Raw genomic sequence first — 23247 nt, 5'->3', positions numbered from 1 at the left:
AAGGGACCCCTGACCGTTAGGTCCAGTCGTGGACGACTCTGGGGTTGCGGCGCTCATCTCGCTTTACTGGCCAAGGGAGCCGGCGTACAGCTTCTGGATCATGTGGCCAGCATGACTAAGCCGCTTAGTGCACGGAAACGCCGTTTACCTTCCCGCCGGAGTGGTACCTATTTATCTACTTGCACTTTGACGTGCTTTCGAACTGCTAGGTTGGCAGGAGCAGGGACCGAGCAACGGAGCTCACAACGTCGCAGGGATTCGAACTGCGACCTTCTGATCAGCAAGTTCTAGGCTCTGTGGTTTAACCCACAGCGCCACCTGCGTCCCCAAATACCCACCACCAAATACCTGTGTATACGAGCAGTGGTTGTTTGGGGACCCTTTCTGGTCCTGGGACTTCCAACCCATTTAACTAGAGATGCTGAAGACTGGTCCACAAACCTTCGCGGGAAGCAAGTGCACTACCAAACAAACAAACTGCACCCCGCATTTCTGAACCCGGTTGCAGGCCACAGCTGAGCTGCCCTGCAATGCTGACATGCCCAGAAGAAGAAGAAGAAGAAGAGTTTGGATTTGATATCCCGCCTTTCACTCCCTTTAAGGAGTCTCAAAGCGGCTAACATTCTCCTTTCCCTTCCTCCCCCACAACAAACACTCTGTGAGGTGAGTGGGGCTGAGAGACTTCAAAGAAGTGTGACTGGCCCAAGGTCACCCAGCAGCTGCATGTGGAGGAGCGGAGACTCGAACCCGGTTTCCCAGATTACGAGACTACCGCTCTCAACCACTACACCACACTGGCTGGCCTCACGAAGAACTGCCTCTTCCAGGGACATCCCATGGCCTGTGACTGTCACCTGCCTGAATCGCTGGAGAGTCATTTCCAGGGAGTGCAGAAAATACTGCGCTACAATGTAGATGCTCAATTACGTGGTAGCTTCCTAGAGGTGTTGGACACTTGAATTGGGCATCTTTTTGATGCACCAGCGAGGCTCAAATTCAGCTTGTGCAGCAAACACAAAGCAGTGGCCAGACGGATGTTAATTACATGTATGCAACATAAGATATGAAACGATAATCTTTATCGTCATTGTACCATACAGAACAACGAAATTGAAAAAATCTACATCAGACATTCAAAAACCAACAAGCCTGCTATCACAGCCTGGTTAGCCCCCTAAAAACTCTGATACCCCATAATTAAATACAATATACTCCCACAGAGACTACCTTACACTCCATTCTGGGGGACATTGCATACAGTTGCACCTTGGCTCCTGAACGTTGCAAACCCGGAAGTGAGTGTTCCAGTTTGCAAACATTTTTTGGAAGCCGAACATCCGACGCGGCTTGGATTAAATTCAAAAACCAAGGTACGGATGCACTGTTTTAGTCATGTTCAATGGCATTGTATATATACTGCAAATTGCTTTGAGGCTTTTTTTGGGTAGTACAATACACTCACATTTGACTTGAGCTGATCCATTCATATGATACGATACAATATCTTTATCGTCATTGTCCCATACAGAACAACGAAACTGAAAAATCTACATAAGACATTCAAAAACCAAGAAGCCTGCTATCCCAGCTATCCCAACCTGGTTAACCCCCTAAAAACTCCGATACCCCATTTTTAAATACAATATACTCCCATAGAAACTACCTTACACTGTGTTTAAAACCAAAATCGCATTTGGATAGAAACTGTTTCTCAGGCGGCTAGTCCTAGTCTTTATAACCCTGGACCTTCTTCCAGAAGGCAGAAGCTGAAAGAGATCATTTCCGGGGTGTGCACTATCCTGCGCTATCTCTGCAACTTTCTTATGGCACCTGGAAGCATAGATTTGATCCAAAGTGGGAAGATGCACCCAATTATTCTCTTCGCAGTCTTTGCAACCCTGAACAGCATTGTTTTTTCCCTGGCTGTGCAGCTCCCAAACCACACACACAGACCATAAGTTAATACACTCTCAAGAGTACAATGGTAAAATGCCATCAACAGGTCCTTTGAGAGATTGTTTTTCTGGAGGATTCTCAGAAAATATAACCGTTCAGCCTGGAGCTCTGGGACACCCCCAGCCCCCCCCCCTTACCTTTGTAATATTCGTCATCCTCAATGTATCTGGAGAGCCCAAAATCTCCCAGTTTGACGCATTCATGAGAAGCCACCAGTACATTCCGGACAGCGATGTCCCTGCAGGTGACAAGGTGAGATTGGTCACTCCTTTTCTGGGAGGTTGAGGGGGGGCAATAGGTATGATGGGGGGGGTGGAGGAGAAGTGGATACACTTCTTTCTTGCATCCAAAAATGCAAGAAGGGCCTTTACACTCGCAAGAAGCTCGGCTCTGCCCTTGCTGGTCCTAGAAGGAGCCTTTAAAAAAGTCTGATATGCTCAGAGACTTTGCGCCTGTTCATTGGGGGAGATAGGAAGCCCATGTTGTGCGGATGCCTGATGATCGTCTTCCAAATCAACTACTCTATTCCAAACTTAAAAATGGAACGCATAATACTGGTGGTCACACAAAAGAGGTTTAAAGACTCTCTCAAGGCAAATCTTTTTAAAAATGTAGTATAAACACCAACAGCTGGGAAACACTGGCCTGCAAGTGCTCCAGTTAGAGAACAGCCTTCACCAAAGATGTCATGGGCTTTGAAGACACTTGAACTCAGGACGCAAGGGAGAAACGTGCTAGGGGGAAGACACGCTTGGCAAATCCACACCAGGATCAACTCCCACCTGGAAACCAATGTCCTCACTGTGGAAGGATGTGTGGATCCAGAATTGGCCTCCACAGTCACTTACGGACTCACTGCTAACTCCCTGTTTTGGAAGACAATCTTACTCGGCTACGGGTGATTGCCAAACAAGAAGAAGAAGCAAGTGACCTCCCTGAGTTGCACGTCTGGAGGTCCTGGGAGAGAGACTTCCAGCCTGAGCGGTGCACCTGTGCATGTACATTGTTCCTTGCGCATGACTCGAATGCTCTCCCCACTGGAGTTTATGTCACCAAATCCACTCCAGACCCACCCACCCTGCAAATCAGGCTCTGCTAGCAATTCCACTGGGGGTGGCCTCCAGTTCAGTTTCTTGATTTATCCCCCACATTCCTTCTCTAACCGTGGAACTATTTGAGATGCATTTTCTGGTACCCAGGGCTGCTCTGCATCCTTGCCTCACAGAGGAACACAGGTAGGGTCCATCTGGCACCAATAAGAAGTCTGGGCTTTCTCGATTTCTCAGAGCTGATGGGTGGCTGTTTGCGGAGAAGCCCAGGTGCGCAAGTTTGGCCCTGTGAAAACGTGTCTCCGATATGCGCCGCCCTCCCGCTGCCTCAACTAGAGCCAGGGCTTTCTCGGCCGCGGCTCCAACCTGGTGGAACGCTCTGTCACAAGAGACTAGGGCCCTGCGGGACCTGACATCTTTCCGCAGGGCCTGCAAGACAGAGCTGTTCCACCAGGCCTTTGGTCAGGGCGCAGCCTGACCCCCTCCACTGGCAATCTGCACAGAATTTTGCTTAATGGTTGCCATCAATTTGATTTTAATTAATTTTTATAATGAAAGGTTTTTAGAATGTTGGATTATTTTGATTGTTGTTAGCCGCCCTGAGCCCAGCTTCGGCTGGGGAGGGCGGGGTATAAATAAAATTTATTATTACAGTGGTGCCCCGCAAGACAAATGACTCGCAAGACGAAAAACTCGCTAGACGAAAGGGTTTTCCGTTTTCTGAGTTGCTTCGCAAGACGAATTTCCCTATGGGCTTGCTTCGCAAGACGAAAACGTCTTGCGCCTTTTTTTTTAAAACCGCCAATGCAATCCTATGGGAAACCGTCAATACATATTGGTGCTTTGCAAGACGAAAAAACTCGTAGAACGAAAAAACTCACAGAATGAATTAATTTTGTCTTGCGGAGCACCACTGTATTATTATTATTATTATTATTATTGTGGGGCTGGCTCCGTGGGGTGGGGTGGGGGCGAAGTGCCCTTCTCGTACCTGTGCACACAGTTGATGGCTTCCAAGTAGGCCATGGCTTTGCCGAGCTGCAAGGTGTAGAGGATGAGGGTCTGCACCTTCAGCGACGCCTTGTTCTGCTCCAGGTATCGTCCCAGCTGAAGCGGGAAGAAGGAAGGGTGAGGGAGAGGAGAGTCACTTTCAAAACGCCCCTCCCTAGGAGAGACCCCTCCCCAATCCCCCCTCCCCCTCATTTCAATAGTCCAGGGAGACAATAAACTTCACTGAAGAATTGGAACAGAACTGCAGGTAATTTGAGGAGAAAGAAACAAAGGGGATGTTGCCTGTTTAGGGGCAGGGTTTGTTGTAGATTCAACTAAAGATAACAATGAAAATAATGAAAATAATGAAAATAATGAAAATAATGAAAATAAAACAGTGGTACCTCTGGTTGCGGGTGGGATCTGTTCCGGAGGCATAGCTGTCAACGTTTCCCTTTTTTAAGGGAAATTCCCTTATTCCGAATAGGATTCCTCGCAATAAAAGGGAAAAGTTGACAGCTATGTCTGGAGGTTTTTGGATCCCGAGGTTTTTGCAACCAGAGGTCTACTTCTGCGCATGCAGCAAAGCCTGGAAAAATACTTCTGGGTTTGCCACTTTTGCATCCCGAAGTTCACGTAACCAGAGGGTTACGTAAATGGAGGTACTACTGTAATAATAATAATAATAATAATAATAATAATAATAATAATAAAATTTATACCCCACCCATCTGGATGGGTATCCCCAGCCACTCTGAGTGGCTCCCAACAGAATATTAAAAACACGATAAAGCAAACATTAAAAACTTCCCTAAACAGAGGTGCCTTCAGGTGTCTCCTAAAAGTCAGATAGTTGTTTATTTCCTTGACATCTGCTGGCAGGGCGTTCCACAGGGCAGGTGCAACCACCGAGAAGGCCCTCTGCCTGGTTCCCTGTAACCTCACTTCTTCTCACTTCTTGCAGGGAGGGAACCCCCAGAAGGCCCTCGGCACTGGACCTCAGCGTCCGGGCTGAACAATGGGGGTGGAGCCGCTCCTTTGGGTCTACTGGGCCAAGCCTGTTTAGGGCTTTCAAGCACCAACACTTTGAGTTGTGCTCAGAAACGTACTGGGAGCCAATGTAGGTCTTTCAAGACCGGTGTTATATAGTCTCGGCGGCCACTCCCAGTCACCAGTCTGGCTGCCGCATTCTGGATTAGTTGTAGTTTCTAGGTCACCTTCAAAGGTAGCCCCACGTAGATCCAGAGAGAAAGTTTTCTCGTAGCTAGACAGCCCATCAGAGCACGTTCTGCCCCACCAAACGTCATGCTCAGCAACCCCCTCAGCCCTCTCGGCCAGCTGACTTACAGGCAGTGGCGTAGCGTGGGGGGTGCAGGGGGGGCCGGCCGCACCGGGCGCAACATCTGGAGGGGGGCGCTCGCACTCGCAGCTCTCTGCCCCTACCTGGCTCACTCACTCTCTTTCACTGCAGTGCTGGCTGTGCAAATCCGATCCGAGCTGCCGGGTCGCCGCCCACTGTGGAGGGGGGGGGTTGCCAGGCATGCGGTGCGGTGCGGAGAGAGAGCGAGGGACAATCTGGGGGACAGTGCAGCGGGGGGGAGGGGGCGCAAATTACTTGCCTTGCCCCGGGTGCTGACAACCCACGCTACGCCACTGCTTACAGGTAACAGAGTTAACCCTTGAGTTACGAACTGAATGATCCCTGCTACTGCACTTTCAACAATGCCCCGCTTCCTGGGTTGGTCACACCTGCTTCCTCCTCGGCTCTGTGCCTCTCACCTCTCCGTAAGGGTAGAGCTCCATCACAATCCAAGTGGGCTCTTCCTCGGTGATGCCAATGAGCTTCACAATGTGGGGGTGGTCCATTTTCTTCATCAGCACTGCGGAAGCATTGGAGGCGCACTTAACGTTAGGCTCACTCCTTCAAATGGAAACCCAAAGGATCACCTCTCCCTATATGGCGGAGGGGGCTTTTCAGCCTGAGTGAGGCCCACATTCCCTTCTAGGCAATCCTTGGAGTGGGGGGGGGCTAGTTACAGTGGGCTAGTTTCTGCGCCTACCCACTCCCTTCTATCAACCTTCCTTGGAGGTTTTTAAGCAGAGGTTGGAGGGATTCTTGAGCTGTGGTTCCTACAATTCAGGGGGTTGGACTAGATGACCCTTGGGACCCACCACTTTCCATGTGAGCCCTTCCACTGTCAAAGAGCTCTCACCATCAGAAAGTTATTCCTGATATTTAGGAATCTCTTTTCTTGCCAGGTGAATTTGCTCAAGCTGCAGAGAACAAGCTTGCTCCACCTTATGTGATATTTGGAGCAGGCTCTTAATAATAATAATAATAATAATAATAATAATAATAATAATAATAATTTATTATTTATACCTCACCCATCTGGCTGGGTTTCCCCAGCCACTTTGGGCAGCTTCCAACAGAACACTAAAATACAATAACCTATTAAACATTAAAAGCTTCCCTAAACAGGGCTGCCTTCAGATGTCTTCTAAAAGTAGTTATTTTTCTCTTTGACATCTGGTGGGAGGGAGTTCCACAGGGCGAGTGCCACCACCGAGAAGGTCCTCTGCCTGGTTCCCTGTAACTTGGCTTCTCGCAGGGAGGGAACCGACAGAAGGCCCTCGGCGCTGGACCTCAGTGTCCGGCCAGAACGATGGGGGTAGAGACGCTCCTTCAGGTATACTGGACTCTTATCCAAGCTAAATGCCCCCAGATCCCTCAACCATTCCTCATACGTTGATCTTGGTCGCCCTCCTCTGCACACCTCCCACCTGTCTCTAGTGGGTGCCTGCCTGCCTTCGTACCTGCTTCACTCATGAACTTCTCCTTGTTCTCAGCTGTACAGTCCTTCTTGCAGGTCTTGACGGCCACGCTGACCCGGTCTCCGCTCTGGAACGAGAGGCAGACTCAAAGCTCGGCTGAAGCTAAGCAGGGCAGACGGCAGGGTTTGCAGGCCGATTTAATCCAGCCAAATGCATGGGAGCTGGAAAGCAGGAATGCCCATCCTTGCAGAGGGCGCACACGCAAATCCCTCCTGGGTCAAAGCAAAGACCCGTCTAACACAGCATTCTGGATTTCCACAGTGCCCAGCCCAATGCTTGTAGGAAGCCCACAAGCAGGACAGGGAATAAACAGTGCCTCCTCGCAACCCAATATTAAGAGATAGACTCCCCCTGAACATGGAAGTTCCATTGCCCATAGGCATAGCAGGGGAGCTTTCCTCACAATTTTTTTGGGAGCAATCCCTATTTTTAAAGGTGGGCAGGAACACCCACCTTTCAATCACCTTTCTAATGACATCAGGTGGTTTAAGGAGGAAGACTTGCCTCCCGTCTTAGCGCTGATCAGAAATATGCCCCTACTTGCTCTTGGATAGGAAAAGTCACAAACACAGGATGATCTCTGAAGTCAGTGCTGCAGTTCCACAGCGCTAAGATCGGACGCATGGAAAAAGGCTTCCTACTCTTTCAGTTTACGGCTAGAGAACAGGCAGAGTCTCACCTCTTGATCTTAGCTCTAAGCGTCACAGCGCCGTCTCCAGTCTTAGCGCTGTGGCATTGGCTGCGAAGATTGAAGATCAAGAGACCTCTGCACCTGATTTCAAATGACGTCAGGTGATTTACAATGGGACAAGGTTTGCCCAAAAAGGCCTGGCAAGCCAAATTCAGAGGCTTAGCAAGCCTAGGTAGGCCTGTGGCCTGGAAGATCTCCAGTGATGGTATATTGTATAGCAGCCTGCTGCTCTCAAAGTCCTGGGATAGTTGACTAGGTAGAGCACGAGACTCTTAATCTCAAGGTTGTGGGTTTAAATCCCACCTGGGGCAAAGGATCGTTACATTGCAGGGGGTTAGACTAGGTGACCCCTGTGGTCCCTTCCACGATTCTACGATGGCTCACCTCGTTGGTGTAAACGCCCTCATAGACCTCACCAAAGAAACCCTCTCCGAGAATCCGGCCCAGGACGACATCTTCCCGGGAGACCACAAACTGCTGAGCTGTGGAAGAGAAAGCGTCAACAACACACCAGTTTTAAATGAAGGAAAAAGCACAACTTCCATTAGTATAGACCAGAAAGGGGGGAGGGGGGGACTGTTTTGCCTGCCAGCAACTGCCAGCTCAATAGGGGGTATGGGCAGTAGATTGGTGGCAGTGTGCAGTGGTTAAAGGGTCAAGCTGCTGCTGCTGCTGCTGCTGCTGGAGGAAAAAATGCTCTACTCAGATCTCAGCTCTGCAATGGCACAAACTCACTATGATGGGCCTATGCAAATCACTCTCTTTCAAAACCTTAACTGCACACTTGCAATTTGGCAATAATCATACTGGCCAACCTCGCAGGTGTGGGAATGTTCAGGGATGCAGGAGAGGATATATTGTTCGATTATAGCCTTTCCAACTTTCCAACTTGTGTTAATAATAATAAGTTAACAAGTTCACAATTTAGCAGAGTAACATTCCCCTTTTTAAACTCGCAGCACATGCGTTTGCTCAGGCTCGCTAAAGCCTCTATAATAACTGCTCTGGTATTTTCCCCTTATTCCCTCATAAGAGATAAGACACGACACAGTCTTCTATAAAAGTATAAAAAGAGTTTACTCACTCACATTCTGTTCACAATCGGATCCCAGAAGGCAGACTTAGCTTAGGAAAGTAACATACACCTGGAAACTATCTCATAAGGAGACAGTCCCTTTGTCCTCCCTTGGCTGGAAGCCAAGAGAGCATCTTTGGCTAAGCAGATGTTGCTTCTTGGATGCATGTAGTCACACAGAGAGAGATGGCTGCCCTGCCCAGTGTTTTTGTCGTTACCTGCACAGGTGAGGCCACGCCCACCTCTAGTCATATGCAGAGGAAGTCTGTGCCAGCCCAGAAGGAAACAGGAAGTTTACCTGCTGGCTGGACAAACATTCCTCCCTATGTGTAAACATGTTCACTCTAGGAATGTTGTACTTGACTGCTCTTGTGTGTCACATCCCACAGCAGGGTTGTTGTAAAGCACCATCACTGATATGTAGGGCAAACGGCCATTTCTGCCATCTCCCCTGCGTGTCAGTGTGGCCTGGTATAGTAATAGTAGAAGTGTCAAACGAGGACCTTGGGGAAAAGGGTTCAAATCCACACTTAGCCATGAAGCTCGCTGTGCGACCTTGGCGCAGTCACTGTGTCTCAGCCTAACTTACCTCACAGGGTTGTTGTGGAGGTTAAATGAGGAGAGGGAGAACCAAATATGCCACAACTTAAATCTTTTTTTGGGGGGGGGAGGTGGAATGTAAATGTAATGAAGGAATACATAAAGACATGTTTAGCTCCAGTTGCCAGATGTGTGTTTCTGTGTAGCCAGAACTCAGCAACCTGAAAATCCTGGTTTCTTTGAGCTCTGAAGTACACTCTGCACTACGTTTTTGCTTAAAAAAATATAGTGGTACCTCTGGATGCGAACGGGATCTGTTCCGGAGCCCCGTTCGCATCCAGAGGCGCACATAACCCGCGTCTGCGAGTTGCGATTCGGCGCTTCCGTGCATTGGCGTGATGTCATTTTGAGCATCTGCGCATGTGCGAGCGGCGAAACCCGGAAGTAACGCGCTCCGTTACTTCCAGGTTGCCGCAGAGCGCAACCCGAAAATATTCATCCCGAAGCTACTTCAACCCGAGGTATGACCGTCCTGCACGGCTTTCTGTATTTAGCCTAGCGATGGAAATTTCCTACTGGGACTGTCCCTGCCCTACGCAGTCCCCACGGTCTAGAAATTGTTCCTGTGAGAAGCCACTAAAATTCACTGAAAGCATCTTACATTGTGATATGGCCTCTTCTTGTGAACCACATAGGTAGAGATCAGGGGTAGCCAACATGCTACCCTCTCTATGCTGTCAAATGCCTTCTCCCATCAGTCAAAGCAGCTGGCCTGGCCAATGGCCAAGTGCAATAGGAGCTGCAGTCCTCAAACATCTGGAGGGCACCCCCTTAGCTGCCTTTGGAACAGATGCCAATCAACCTCTCCTGTACCTCAATTCATTCCTAAGAGGGCAGAATTAATTCGCAAGAAGTTGTACCTACCTCCAGATTTTGGCCGGGATGCTTCGTCTGGAATTTCGGCATAAATATCAGAATCTGGAACAAAGCAGCCCATTTTAATTGTTATGCTGTTTTAATGGGGGCGAGTTTTAATTGTGGATGGTTTGAATATTATTCCACTGTGTATTTTAATTACATGTTGATATAAAACAGGAGGCAGGCCGGAAAGACTAGGGCATCCCCACAACCACCTGCCCCTCAAGAACACACCCAAAGAGTTCTGCTATTTTTATCTTTTGTTTGTAAGCCGCTTTGGGATTTATTTGAATAAAAAGCGGAATAGAAATAGAAAAACAAAACAGAAAGATTGAAGGAGGTGTGAGAGAGAGGCATCATCTCTGATGTGTACATGGGTTTTTCTGCCCTCGTTATTGCCTCTAGCCATACAAGATCTGGCAAGAATTCATAATGCTTTGTGAACCTGTGCAACCTATTGGGTCAAAGGCGGAAGAAGGACAGCAGGATTTGGGTGGGCACCCTCTAGGGAAGGGTGCTTCCATAATTCCACCGACTCTCTGAAGAAGTGCTCCTCCGGTGGCTTCAGACGGATCAAAGCCGCTGAAGCTCTCTCTGCAATTCGTTTTATTTTTTCCTGAAGCAGCCAGTCCTCATGAATCGGATGGCCGAAAGACAGGATTCAACTCACCGCCACTGAAGCTCTCTCTCAGCGTGGACCTTCTCTCCTCTATGTGCCTGAGGGCAGAAAGAGTCTCCGGTGAATAATATATAATAATAATTATTATTTACACCTCGCCCATCTGGCTGGGTTTCCCCAGCCACTCTGGGCGGCTTCCAACCAAATATTTAAAACAATACAGCATCAGACATTAAAAACTTCCCTAAACAGGGCCGCCTTCAGTTGTCTTTTAAAAGTAAAATAGTTGCTTATTGCCTTGACATCTGGTGGGAGGGCGTTCCACAGAGCGGGCGCCACTACCGAGAAGGCCCTCTGCCTGGTTCCCTGTAACCTCACTTCTTGCAGCGAGAGAACTGCCAGAATGCCCTCGGAGCTGGACCTCAGTGTCCGGGCAGAACGATGGGGGTGGAGACGCTCCTTCAGGTATACTGGGCCGAGGCCGTTTAGGGCTTTCAAGGTCAGTACCAATGCTTTGAATTGTGCTCGGAAATGTACTGGGTGCCAATGAAGATCTTCCCTGCACATACCAAACATTGTCCAAAGACCAACTCCTCTGTTTGCCTAGAGTCTTGGGGGGCAGGAAAGCCCTTGGGGGTGCTAATCACAAGAGCTCTGCTGGAGGCGGCACACCACCCAACACCCAAGACTAGCCAGGCCATGAGCAGAACATGAAGATATCAACCATCTCCTGCTGTTGCTGCCCAAAGATAGGCTGCATTCGAAGATGGAGGTTCCATTTCGTTGCTGCGGCTCATAGTTGTCAAGAGGCCCCGCCTCCTCCACCATGGATAATAATAATAATAATAATAATAATAATAATAATAATAATAATAATAATTTTTATTTATTTATACCCTGCCCTCCTGAGCCGGGCTCAGGGTGGCTAACACCAGTAAAATTACAATAAAAACATAATATGGGAAAGGAGGGAAAAATACAATTTAAAATACCGGTTAAAATATAATTTAAAATGCCGCCTCATTTTAAAAGTACCCCTAGATCAAAACCATAAGGGGAGGGAAACATAAGGGTCAGACTGAGTCCAAACCAAAGGCCAGGCGGAACAGCTCTGTCTTGCAGGCCCTGCGGAAAGATGTCAAGTCCTGCAGGGCCCTAGTCTCTTGTGACAGAGCATTCCACCAAGTCGGGGCCACGGCTGAAAAGCTTCCTTCTGGCTTGCTTCCTCGATCAACGCTCACCCCGAACTCACGCAGAGCTGCCCACAGCAGAAAAGCCCGCGTCACTACAACAGGCTCTGAGCCACTTGGCTGCCTTGTGTGTGTGTTTTAATGCATGTTTTCCCCAGACCAGCGAGCGCCATTACTCAATCCCTCTTCACCGCCCCCCACCTCTCTTTTTTTTGGCATTTTGTTTGTAGATGGGCTTCATAGGGATGTGGGTGGCGCTGTGCGTTAAACCACAGAGCCTAGGGCTTGCCGATCAGAAGGTCGGCAGTTCGAATCCCCGCAACAGGGTGAGCTCCCGTTGCTCGGTTCCTGCTCCTGCCAACCTAGCAGTTCGAAAGCACATCAAAGTGCAAGTAGAAAAATAGGTACCGCTCCAGCGGGAAGGTAAATGGCGTTTCCGTGCACTGCTCTGGTTCACCAGAAGCGGCTTAGTCCTGCTGGTCACATGACCCGGAAGCTGTACGCCGGCTCCCTCGACCAATAAAGTGAGATGAGCGCCGCAACCCCAGAGTCGGTCACGACTGGACCTAATGGTCAGGGGTCCCTTTACCTTTACCTAGATGGGCCTCATAGCTGTCAACTTCCCCCTTTCTTAAGGGAAATTCCCTTATGGATTCCTAGCAAGAAAAGGGAAAGTTGAAGGCTATGATGGGCTTCTCTGTCTGCCTGGTGTCGAGGTGTGCGCCCCACAACTTTGGGGTTCCAAAAAGGTCAAGAACTCTGGGCAACTCTTTCCCAAAATAATAAAGCTTGAAATTCAAAAAAAAGGAGAGAGAAAAAAGAAAGAGTAAAGAGAAAGTGTCCCCGGATTCCTTGGGGGAAAAAAATTGGTAACCATAAGTTAAAGGGATTCATACTTACTGTACTGGGACCTGCGGCAGGCTGATCCGCTTATCGTTCTCTGTGGAGAAAGAAGAGGGAAAGGAACATCAAGAGAGTGTTAGGATATTTCCATTCCACCTTAAAAGGGAGCAGGATGTTTGTGTCACAGCCTGCGTATTTCCTGTTTCACAGGATGTTTCTGTTGTGTCTTTGCTTTCGTCTCTCGGTGCCGGAACATTGAAGCAGGCAGTCATGTTTTTCTTTGTTCTGATCAACGCAGAAATAAACTTGTAAATAATGCTCTCCTGCGTGCATCTTTCGCTGTGCATTATCTGCTGATAGAGCGTGCACCGGCTCTGGAATGTGGCAAGCTATTTCTGGAGCTCGTGTCGCTAATTGCTGATACTGCGTGTCTACGGGAGATCAATGAACGTCCGGAGACGACGTGGAGTCATGATGGACTTTGTCTCCCTGGCAGTATCCCACATGCGAAACTCAAAGCTTGGACTCAGCCTCCCCATCTGCTGCTGACAGATGGGTTCACTTGCTTCTTTTCTTGCCTCCAAATCACCAGGGGCTAGTAGATTTCCTTTATTCCATCCCATTCTTCTCCCAGGTGTTTGTTTGCTTCGTCCCATTGTCCACCCCACCAAACAAACAGGAAGCATATCTAATCTGGATTCTGGAACAGTCAATTGCACCCCCTCCTGGAAGCATTCATGGCCTGATGACACCAGCCCACCTTCTTACTGATATAGAATCGTAGCGTTGGAAGGGCCCCCGCGGGTCATCTATTCCAACCCCCTCTAAGACAGGAATCACAGCTCAAGAATCCATGGTAGATGGCCACCCAACCTCTGCTTAAAAACCTCCTAGGAAGGAGAGCCCACCACCTCTCATGGGAGACTGTTCCATTGCTGAACAGCTCTTATTGTCAGAAAGTCCTTCCTGATGTTTAGTGGGAATCTCCCTTCTTGTCACTGGAAGCCATGGGTTCGAGTCCTACCCTCCAGAGCAGCAAAAAACCAAGCTGGCTCCCTCTTCCACATGACAGCTCTTAAGCTTTGTGAAGATGGCTCTTGTATCTCCTCACAGTCTCCTCTTTTCCAGGCTAAAAATACCCAGCTCCTTCAACCGTTCCCCATATGGCTTGGCTTCCAGACCCTTGATCATCTCAGTCACCTTCCTCTGCACATGTTCCATGAGGGACCATGAGCATTGACGAAACACAGTGTGCGCTTGCCCATTATCTGATAAAGCCATTTCTGCCCTTCGGAGGAGGTGGAGTTGCGGGCTTCACGACCCCACCATGCGCATGGTGGCTGGAGCCCAGCCCCCGTATGATTGGGGGAATCCCCGGCCACGTCACCCCCTGGCCAGCCAATCAGCTGGCTTGGGGGGCATGGCCTGCCCTATTTAATGCAGGCACGGCCGGGGATCTCCCTCTTTTGCCGCCTACCAGCTGTTCCTGTTTCCCACCCTCCCGCCCTATAAGGTTTTCGTTCCTTGGCACCAGCCATTTGGGTTTCGCCTACCTCATAGCAAATCATCACCACTTTCTGGGTATTGGGGGTTAGGCATTGGTATTGCTCTGTAGATGGAAGAGGGGAGGTAGCGCCATCACCTGCCCCACATATTGAAGGGTAGTCCAATAAAGGATTCCGGGGGGCGTGGCCCTGTCCGAAGCCTGGGGAGGTGAGGGCCTAAGGCACACCCCCTAGCGGTGACCCCGGGGGAGTTCCTAGTTGATGTGCATCAGCAGGACTCCCCCTACTGGTGGTTAACCCTTCCCAGACTTCAAGCAGACGGGCTGGAGTCGGATATAGTCGGTTAGGACCAATGCCTAAGCCAATACCACTCATCACCTGTAACCAATAAACCTGTGGCCTTATTTAACCATTAACCTTAATAATTGTGTCATGTGTCATTATTTCCACCTGGGGCGGTCGCGAACCAGCCAATATTAAGAGATAGACTCCCCCTGAACATGGCAGTTCCATTGAGCCTGCCATTGCCCATAGGCATAGGAGGGGAGCTTTCCTCACAATGCAAGCATTTTGGGGGGAGGTGGGGTGGGGGAGTTCCAACAGGATGCTGAGGAGGAATAGTTAATCCCTATTTTTATTTTTATTTTTAATAAAATGATATTTATTAAAAGTTTTATAATTACAGAAAAAAAAAGAAAAAAGAAAAAACACAGTATATATATAAAAAAGAGAAAATAATAAAAAAATTAAGAAATACATCAAAAATAAAAGCAAAAAAGAAGACAATACCGACACACAACTAGAGAAAAAACAAAAACATTTAAAAACACATCCATTTTTCACATCTCTATCCTTCAATGACTTATTTCCTCGACCTCCTCCCACCTCCCTTTTTTGTATTCCAGTTAATAATTGAATCAGCAAATCCTTTCCATCTTTCACTGCTTACTATTGTTTAATTATCTTAATCTATTTTAACCTTATCTTCCCATCAAAATCCCATCAAAATTTGGCTGATTGGCTGTTGCCATTTGGTTTCTGCCTACTGCGTAGCAAATCGTCACAACTTGTAAGGTTAGGCATTGGTTAAAATTAGTTGGTGGAGGGGTAAGTGCCTACCCCTCCAATGGTGGTGCTGCATAGGGAATTCCGTTAAAGGAATCCAGGGGCTTGCCATCCTTTCGTCCTAGTCCCTGGCATTGGACTTGGGCCGTGCAAGCCCCCGGGGGGGTTGAGGGTGAGAAGTGAGGGACTGATGCCCAGCTTCATTTCTCCCCAATATGGTTCTCCCTGACTGGCTTCCGCTGGAATCCGGAAGTCAGTTCTGTCCCTGGGGCAAGGACAGATAGTCGTAACCAATGCCTAAGCAACCACTCATGTGTGTGTATTTAAATAACGTTGTGGCCAAATTCATGCCAAAAACAAAAATTGATGTGTGTGGTGTGAGTTATTGTGGGGGGCTCGGGGACCTCGGCGCACAATCCTCTTTTACAGCTATCTAGGTTGGTGGCCATCACTGCCTCCGGTGGCAGGGAGTTCCATAGTCTAACTACATGCTGCGTGAAGCAGGGCTTCCTTTGATCTGTCCTGCATCATCCAACATTCAGCTTCACTGAATATCCACGAGTTTTAGTGTTATGCGGAAGGAGGGAAAGATTGTCTGCTTTCTCCACGCCACGCTCAATTTTATAAACTTCTACCACGTCGCCTCTTTCTTCCCTTTCCTCTTAAGTTAAAAAGTCCCAAATGCTTTAGGACCTTTCTTCACTGGGGAGTCACTGCCGGCTGCATGTTCACTGAAGGTTTATTTATTTAGGGGATTTATCGACTACCCTCCAGCATTTCCTCACAGGAGGGCAGGCGGGTATAAGAACAAAGCAATACAATAAAATTCAGCAGGGTCTCCGCTGAGTAAACCAGATGGACCACAAGAAGGCAATCAAAGCCGGCTGTGTGTGATGTTGGAATATCTGGGCAGATAAAAAGGGAGCTTTCAGATCAAGCAGGAATTGTTCATCCAACATTTTTGCAACGACACTGCCACCTGGCGGTTGCTATCCTGCACTTTCCAGTGCAAATTTCTTTTGCCATAGGACATTTGGGTCACTAGATGGTGACGTTGTCTAATCTGTCAAGTGCAAATTTTGTGCAAACAAATCCGGATCAGGGCTGCACCTGGAGGCAAGCACAGGTCATCTGGAAATCCGCTCCACTTACCTGCGGGGAGGAGGTGCGGTGGACTGCGTGGCCACCACCTCTCCTCTGGAGGCGGGGAGGGGGCAAAGTCCCCCGTTGCCCAGGGGATCCTGGCCACGTCCAGCCAATCTGGTGGCTGGGGGTCGTGGCCGGGAACAATTTAAACACTGGCGTGAGCCGGAAGATTTCCTCTTGGCTTGCTGCTATAAACTAAGCCAATACCGCTCACTGTCTGTAATCAATAAACTTGTGGCCAAAATTTGCCCAGTAATATTAACCTAATATCTGTGTCCTGGTGTCTTATTCTTTGTGAGGGGGTGGTTGCGGGGTCTCGACACGCAACTAGAAACATCTCAGAGTGGGCACTGGGCAAGGCTTGGCTGGCAAGAGCGTTCCACCCACTAGGTGTCACAGCCAAGAAGACTCCGTCTCCACACACACACACACTGCCCAACCTCAGATGGTGGTGGGACCTGGAGAAGGGCCTCGGGTGAAGGTGGTAAGGCTTGGCCGGGCTCAAGGAGTTGCTTTCTCACCTCTGTTGGGACGGACGATGAGAGAGGTGTCCAAACCCCCCTGCAGCCTGCAGTAGCCATCGATCAAGTCCGCCATGTTTTCTGCCTCGGCAAGAGAGGCTGTTTTGATCGCCAAGGACTGCAAAGCAAAAAAAGGGAGAGGATGTCTGTTTGTCAGCCTGGGGGAGAAGACTAAAGAGACCATGGACTGCGGCTAGAGCTTTCTAGATCAGTGCCAGCACCAGGCATGGTTTATAATCAGGAATTGTGGGAGTTTTACACCAGCAACTGCTAGAGGGCACCAGATTGCCCAACTCAATCTCTCTCCTTGAACAGAGAGAGGTAGATAAGGACACATCTGCCCATGTTGTCATCCTCACTTTCTTATCCTTCCATTTTTGTTGTCATAATAATAATAATAATAATAATAATAATAATAATAATAATAATTTATTATTTATACCCTGCCCATCTGGCTGGGTTTCCGCAGCCACTCTGGGCGGCTTCCAACAAAAGACTAAAATACAATAACCTATTAAACATTAAAAGCTTCCCTAAACAGGGCTGCCTTCAGATGTCTTCTAAAAGTCTGGTAGTTGTTTTTCTCTTTGACATCTGATGGGAGGGCATGCCACAGGGCAGGCGCCACCACCGAGAAGGCCCTCTGCCTGATTCCCTGTACAGTCATACCTCGGGTTGAATATGCTTCATGTTGAGCATGTTCAAGTTGCGCTCCGCGGCAACCCGGAAGTAAAGGAGTGCGTTACTTCCGGGTTTCGCCGCTCACGCATGCGCAGACGCTCAAAATGATGTTATGTGCATGTGCAGTAGCGGCGAAAAGCGACATGCATGTGTGTGCGAGCAGACGTGCCATCACTAGTTACGTTTGCTTCTGGATGCGAATGGGGCTCCGGAACGGATCCTGTTCGTATCCAGAGGTACCACTGTAACTTGGCTTCTCAAAGCAAGGGAACTGCCAGGAGGCCCTTGGCGCTTGACCTCAGTGTCTGGGCCGAACACATTTGTCGTGCCACATTTCCACAACAGTTTTTAATGTCTGATGTTTTCTTGTGCTTTTAATTCTGTTGGGAGCCACACAGAGTGGCTGGTGAATAAATGAATTATTCTTGTTGTTGTTGTTGTTGTTGTTAAAATCCTACAAAATTCACCAGTAGTATTTCAGTACCTATTTCATAGAATCATAGAATCATAGAGTTGGAAGAGACCACAAGGGCCATCGAGTCCAACCCCCTGCCAAGCAGGAAACACCATCAGAGCACTCCGGACATATGGTTGTCAAGCCTCTGCTTAAAGACCTCCAAAGAAGGAGACTCCACCACACTCCTTGGCAGCAAATTCCACTGTCAAACAGCTCTTACTGTCAGGAAGTTCTTCCTAATGTTTAGGTGGAATCTTCTTTCTTGTAGTTTGGATCCATTGCTCCATGGATCCAGTTTCGCCAGCACATTTGCCAAATACATTTTCCTCCACCCCCGCAAGCCATTTCCCCATATATAATGAATTTCCGCATTATTTCCCCAATGCCTCCTCCTTCCTTCTTACCTGGGGGTTCCCCGTAAGCCCCAGCTGCAAGAGAGCTTTTCCTTCCTCTGCGGCTGAACACTTTATGGATTTGATGTGCTTGAACTCGGCCAGGCAGGTGGGCTGCAGTGAGTCATAAACAAACAAAGGAGTTTTCATTTGCAACAGCGATCAATGAAGTCTGGGTGGGTGGGCGCTGTGCAAAGGATGAGCCTGGCAGAACATCGGCACCCTGACTCATGCCCACCCATCCTCGCTTCTAAATCCTGCAGATGAAAATTCACTGTGCGTCCTACATATGTCTACAAAGTCCTGCTGCATTCGCAGGTGCTTACTCCCAGGTAAAAGTGGGCGCAGTATGATAGCCTTAGGCTCTGCGGTGAAGGCCCAAAATCAACCCACACAGAGTACTTGACAATGTGTTTTGTTCGCTATCTCTTTCCTCTGGCAGAAGCCAATCTGCTGGGTCAAATGCAGTGGGTTAGAATAGAATTTTATTATTACTGTCACAGACCAGTTCCAGCTCACTTACAATATCAGGAAAATCATAAAACACAACCGGAATACATTGAATTGCTATTGGGTATAACAGAGACAATTCAGATATAGTGGCAGTTAAAAAATACATATTCAATCTTGATCACTAAAATATAACCTAAAATTATCATTTAAAACCTTAATCGTTTTGGTGGTACAGCTTGTTCCCTAAGTTTTTCACACAGAATTTGGCCACCCTGAGCATGATCTCTAGATTCTTGTCCTCTACCAGGAGTTTTAGACATTGAAGTTCGGACCCATTTGGAGATTTTTGTATAACAGGAGTGATAAATACCGAACGTATATCCCAGTAGAAACGGTAGTGTAACAAGACATGAGAGACAGTTTCTACTTCCATCAAGCCTCAGGGGAATGCAGTGGGTTGTATCCGACTAAGGCACACTCAGAGAAGACTCATTCAAATCTGTTTTTAACTTAAGGTAAGAGGTCAAGGACCCCTGGACGGTTACATCAAGTCGAAGGCTATTATGGGGTTGCTGCACTCATCTCACTTTCAGGCCGTGGGAACGGCGTTTGTCCACAGACAGTTTTCCGGGTCATGTGGCCAGCAGAACTAAACTGCTTCTGGCGCAACAGAACACAGACAGAAACCAGAGCGCACAGAAACGCTGTTTATCTTCCCGCCGCAGTGGTACCTATTTATTTACTTGCACCAGTGTGCTTTTGAACTGCTAGGAGCTGGGAAACAGAAACGGGAGCTCACTCCGTTGCGGGGATTCGAGCTGCCTACCTTCCGATTGGCAAGCGCAAGAGGCTCAGTGGTTTAGACCACAGCACCACCCGTGTTGACTAAGGCACATGCAGAGAAGACTCATTCAAATCAGTTAATAACTTAACATCTGCTGATTTCAACAGGGGTATGACTTAGGGGTGCCATTGCAAGACCTGAGGTCCTGTCAGGTAAATGAGGCAGGCTTTCCACATCTGTGCTGCTGGAGGCTAGTCACATATAGCATGCATTCTTTTTCTTTTTCTTTTCCTTTCTTCTTTTCTTTCTTTCATTTAATTCCCATCATCCCTAGCTATCAGGACCAGTGGTCAGGGATGATGGGAATTGTAGTCCCAAAACATCTGGAGGGCCGAGTTTGCCTATGCCTGATTTATAGCATGCATTCTGACTCTCACGGAGCCAGGCCACAAAGCAAAGCCACAAAGAAGCATCACACAGGGATGCTGAAGAGTGCGTGAAAACGCCTTGCATTTATGGAAGAAGAAGAGTTTGGATTTGATATCCCGCTTTATCACTACCCGAAGGAGTCTCAAAGCGGCTCACATTCTCCTTTCCCTTCCTCCCCCACAACAAACACTCTGTGAGGTGAGTGGGGCTGAGAGACTTCAGAGAAGTGTGATTGGCCCAAGGTCACCCAGCAGCTGCATGTGGAGGAGTGGGGAATCGAACCCGGTTCCCCAGATTACGAGTCCACCGCTCTTAACCACTACACCACACTGGCTCTCAAATGCCTTACCTTTGCTTCTTTGCTGGTCATTTGCCGGATGCCCTTTGGCCCGATCACCAGGTCTACTGTGATGCTCCATCCTTGCTGGAAAAAGGAAAAGAGAGGGAAGTCATTATGGGGTGCTCTCCTGATGCTCACGAACCCTGGTCAAGTGTCCCCCATTGATAACGAAATGGAATCTGGGTTCAGACTCCCATAATTCCCTTCGACAGTTCTGTTAGGTTTAGAAATCTGGGACATTAACGATCGGTTTTTGCACGTGAATTCTTCACATTATTTTTTTTGGTAAACACATTTATAACAAAAGTAAAAAAGAAAGGAAAAAAGCTGGTAACTATAGTACAAAAACAAGGTATGTTCACCATCATGAGACTAGTCCGAAAAACAATATTTTTTGTAATTCTAAGTTGTCATACCCTAGTTACAGGTAGGTAGCCGTGTTGGTCTGCCGTAGTCGAAACAAAATAAAAAATTCCTTCCAGTAGCACCTTAGAGACCATCTAAGTTTAGTTGGTCTCTAAGGTGCTACTATGGGACGCTGGTGGTGCTGTGGGTTAAACCTCAGGACTTGCCGATCCAACTGCACTGATACAATGAGCAAATGTGATTTGAGACATGTTATGTACTGAGTTGAATAGGTTCCAAAATGCAGCAGTCTGATTGGTTCTAGAACAATAGGATTCAGAATGCAGCAGTCTGATTGGTCCACAGGAGCCACCCAATCTAGCTCCAGGTAGAAGTGAATCCGCAACCTGATTGGCCTACAGGAGAATCCCAGAATTAGCCAATCACGTGGGGCCCACTGTGTAAATAATGTATATAAAGCAGACATTCTGGGGGAACTTCCATTCCTCCTCACTACTATGAGCTGAATAAAGAGCAGGAAATCCACTCTCAACTCCGAGTATATTTCAAGACACATGGGGAGAAAACAGAGCCATAGCCCGGCTTGAAGGAAGGTGAGAAGAGGGAACTGGACACTCACAATCAGGTCGCAGCGGTAGCTCTCCTGGTCAATGTTGGCGATAGTGGACAGAGTGCTGAGGAACTTCAAGATGCACTCGTCTTCCCGCAGGAGGGCGTACTGCTGGAAAGTCTGCTGGATCATCTTGCGGAACTGCTTGGGCTGCGGGGAGCAAAGCAGAGGAGGAGAACGGTTTGTTGTTGTTGTTTGGTTAAATCGTTTTCATTAATTTTCCAATAAAAAACATCCAATTAACACATAAAATCATAATCCAATAAAAACGAAAAGCTAAAATAAAAAAAGATAAATTATATGATTTCTGACATGATTGAGAACTGCAGAGCCAGAGACAAAGAATTTTAGAGTGTGAAAAATTGAGATTTGGAAATAACGACGAGAGGCAGGATTGAGATTTGGAGATATGCTTCAAGGTCCAGACTATGGGAAGTCCCGAAAATTAATAATTACAATTTAGAACGGTTTGTTGTTTTGATAAATATTCTTCTTTTTCAAGATCTCTGCACCAGTTCGTTCCATGGTTTCTAAGCAGCCTACAATCCGGTTGCAAAGGAGATACAGGAAAGGTGAAGCCTGTTAAAACTAACTGTGAAAACCTTCTAATTTTCCTAAGTCAAAGAAACGGCACTAACAGAGGACAGGATTATTGTGGTGCTTCTTAGCCGCTGCCAGAGTTATTTGTCAAAACTGGGAGAAAAAAGAGGACATCATCCCTGAGAGAATGGATCACATAGCATGCACAGTGAAGCTTATGTATACGGTAAGAACCAGAGAGGGCAGACCACAAGATAGTGTCTTTATCGAGAAATTGAGGGTTGTTTTTATTATTATCATCATGTACTGGAATAATAACATACAGGATAATGTAAACCTGTTTGCATTACCCAGAACCATGTGATATTAATTTATATTAATATTATTATTTTTTTATTTTTGATATTTTTGACCCTGGTATGGAAATCTGTTCCTATACATTCAGTTCTAGATTTTATTGTATATGGCATCTGTTACTATACTTTTGTTATGCTATAAATAAATACAGTCATACCTCTTGTTACGTTTGCTTCATGTTACGTTTTTTCAGGTTGTGTCCTGCGGCGACCCGGAAGTATCAGAAAGGGTTACTTCCGGGTTTCGCCACTTGCGCATGTGCACAAAATGGCATCATGCGCATGCACAGAAGCAGCAAATTGCAACCTGCGCATGCGCAGACGCGGGTTGCGTTCCTTTCATGTTGCGAATGGGGCTCTGGAACAGATCCCGTTCGCAACCAGAGGTACCACTGTACATGTTTTTTAAAAATCTCAAAAAAACTAACCAAACCTAAATTCAGAAAATTGGAACAAGCCTGCCAAAATGAAAAGGTCTTCCTCATTGGGTACCAGATGTTCAACAGGGAGGGGGCCACATAGAGACCACTAGCAGGTAAAGGTAAAGGGACCCCTGACCGTTAGGTCCAGTCGTGGACGACTCTGGGGTTGTGGCACTCATCTCGCTTTACTGGCCAAGGGAGCCAGCATTTGTCCACAGACAGTTTTTCCAGGTCATGGGGCCAGCATGACTAAGCCACTTCTGGCGAACCAGAGCAGCGCACGGAAACGCCATTTACCTTCCCGCTGGAGTGGTACCTATTTATCTACTTGCACTTTTGACGTGCTTTCGAACTGCTAGGTTGGCAGGAGCAGGGACCAAGCAATGGGAGCTCACCCCGTCGCGGGGATTCGGACCGCCGACCTCCTGATCAGCAAGCCCTAGGCTCTGGGCTGGGATCTAAGGTGTCAGGTGG

General features: G+C 47.9%; 1 protein-coding gene across 8 annotated transcripts in view; it reads right to left on the bottom strand.

The window, feature by feature from the left end:
* Positions 1-23247, bottom strand: part of PTK2B (protein tyrosine kinase 2 beta) — a 117787-nt gene that overhangs the window by 27879 nt on the left and 66661 nt on the right. For all 8 annotated transcript variants that reach the window (XM_083432498.1, XM_083432500.1, XM_083432499.1 and 5 more), the window contains 12 exons: positions 21465-21605; positions 20489-20563; positions 18486-18587; positions 16944-17061; positions 12764-12803; positions 10725-10771; positions 10061-10114; positions 7906-8003; positions 6813-6897; positions 5775-5875; positions 3997-4112; positions 2094-2194 (listed from right to left, as the gene is read on the bottom strand). In XM_083432498.1, the coding sequence (XP_083288624.1) occupies positions 2094-2194; positions 3997-4112; positions 5775-5875; positions 6813-6897; positions 7906-8003; positions 10061-10114; positions 10725-10771; positions 12764-12803; positions 16944-17061; positions 18486-18587; positions 20489-20563; positions 21465-21605 (1078 nt within the window). The remainder of the gene's footprint in view (positions 1-2093; positions 2195-3996; positions 4113-5774; positions 5876-6812; positions 6898-7905; positions 8004-10060; positions 10115-10724; positions 10772-12763; positions 12804-16943; positions 17062-18485; positions 18588-20488; positions 20564-21464; positions 21606-23247) is intronic.

Source organism: Podarcis tiliguerta (genome assembly GCF_965153285.1).
Source record: "Podarcis tiliguerta genome assembly, chromosome: 3".
NCBI classification, from domain to species: Eukaryota; Metazoa; Chordata; class Lepidosauria; order Squamata; family Lacertidae; genus Podarcis; species Podarcis tiliguerta.
The sequence above is the reverse complement of the archived record's forward strand: the minus strand, read 5'-3'. Positions and strand labels throughout refer to the sequence as shown.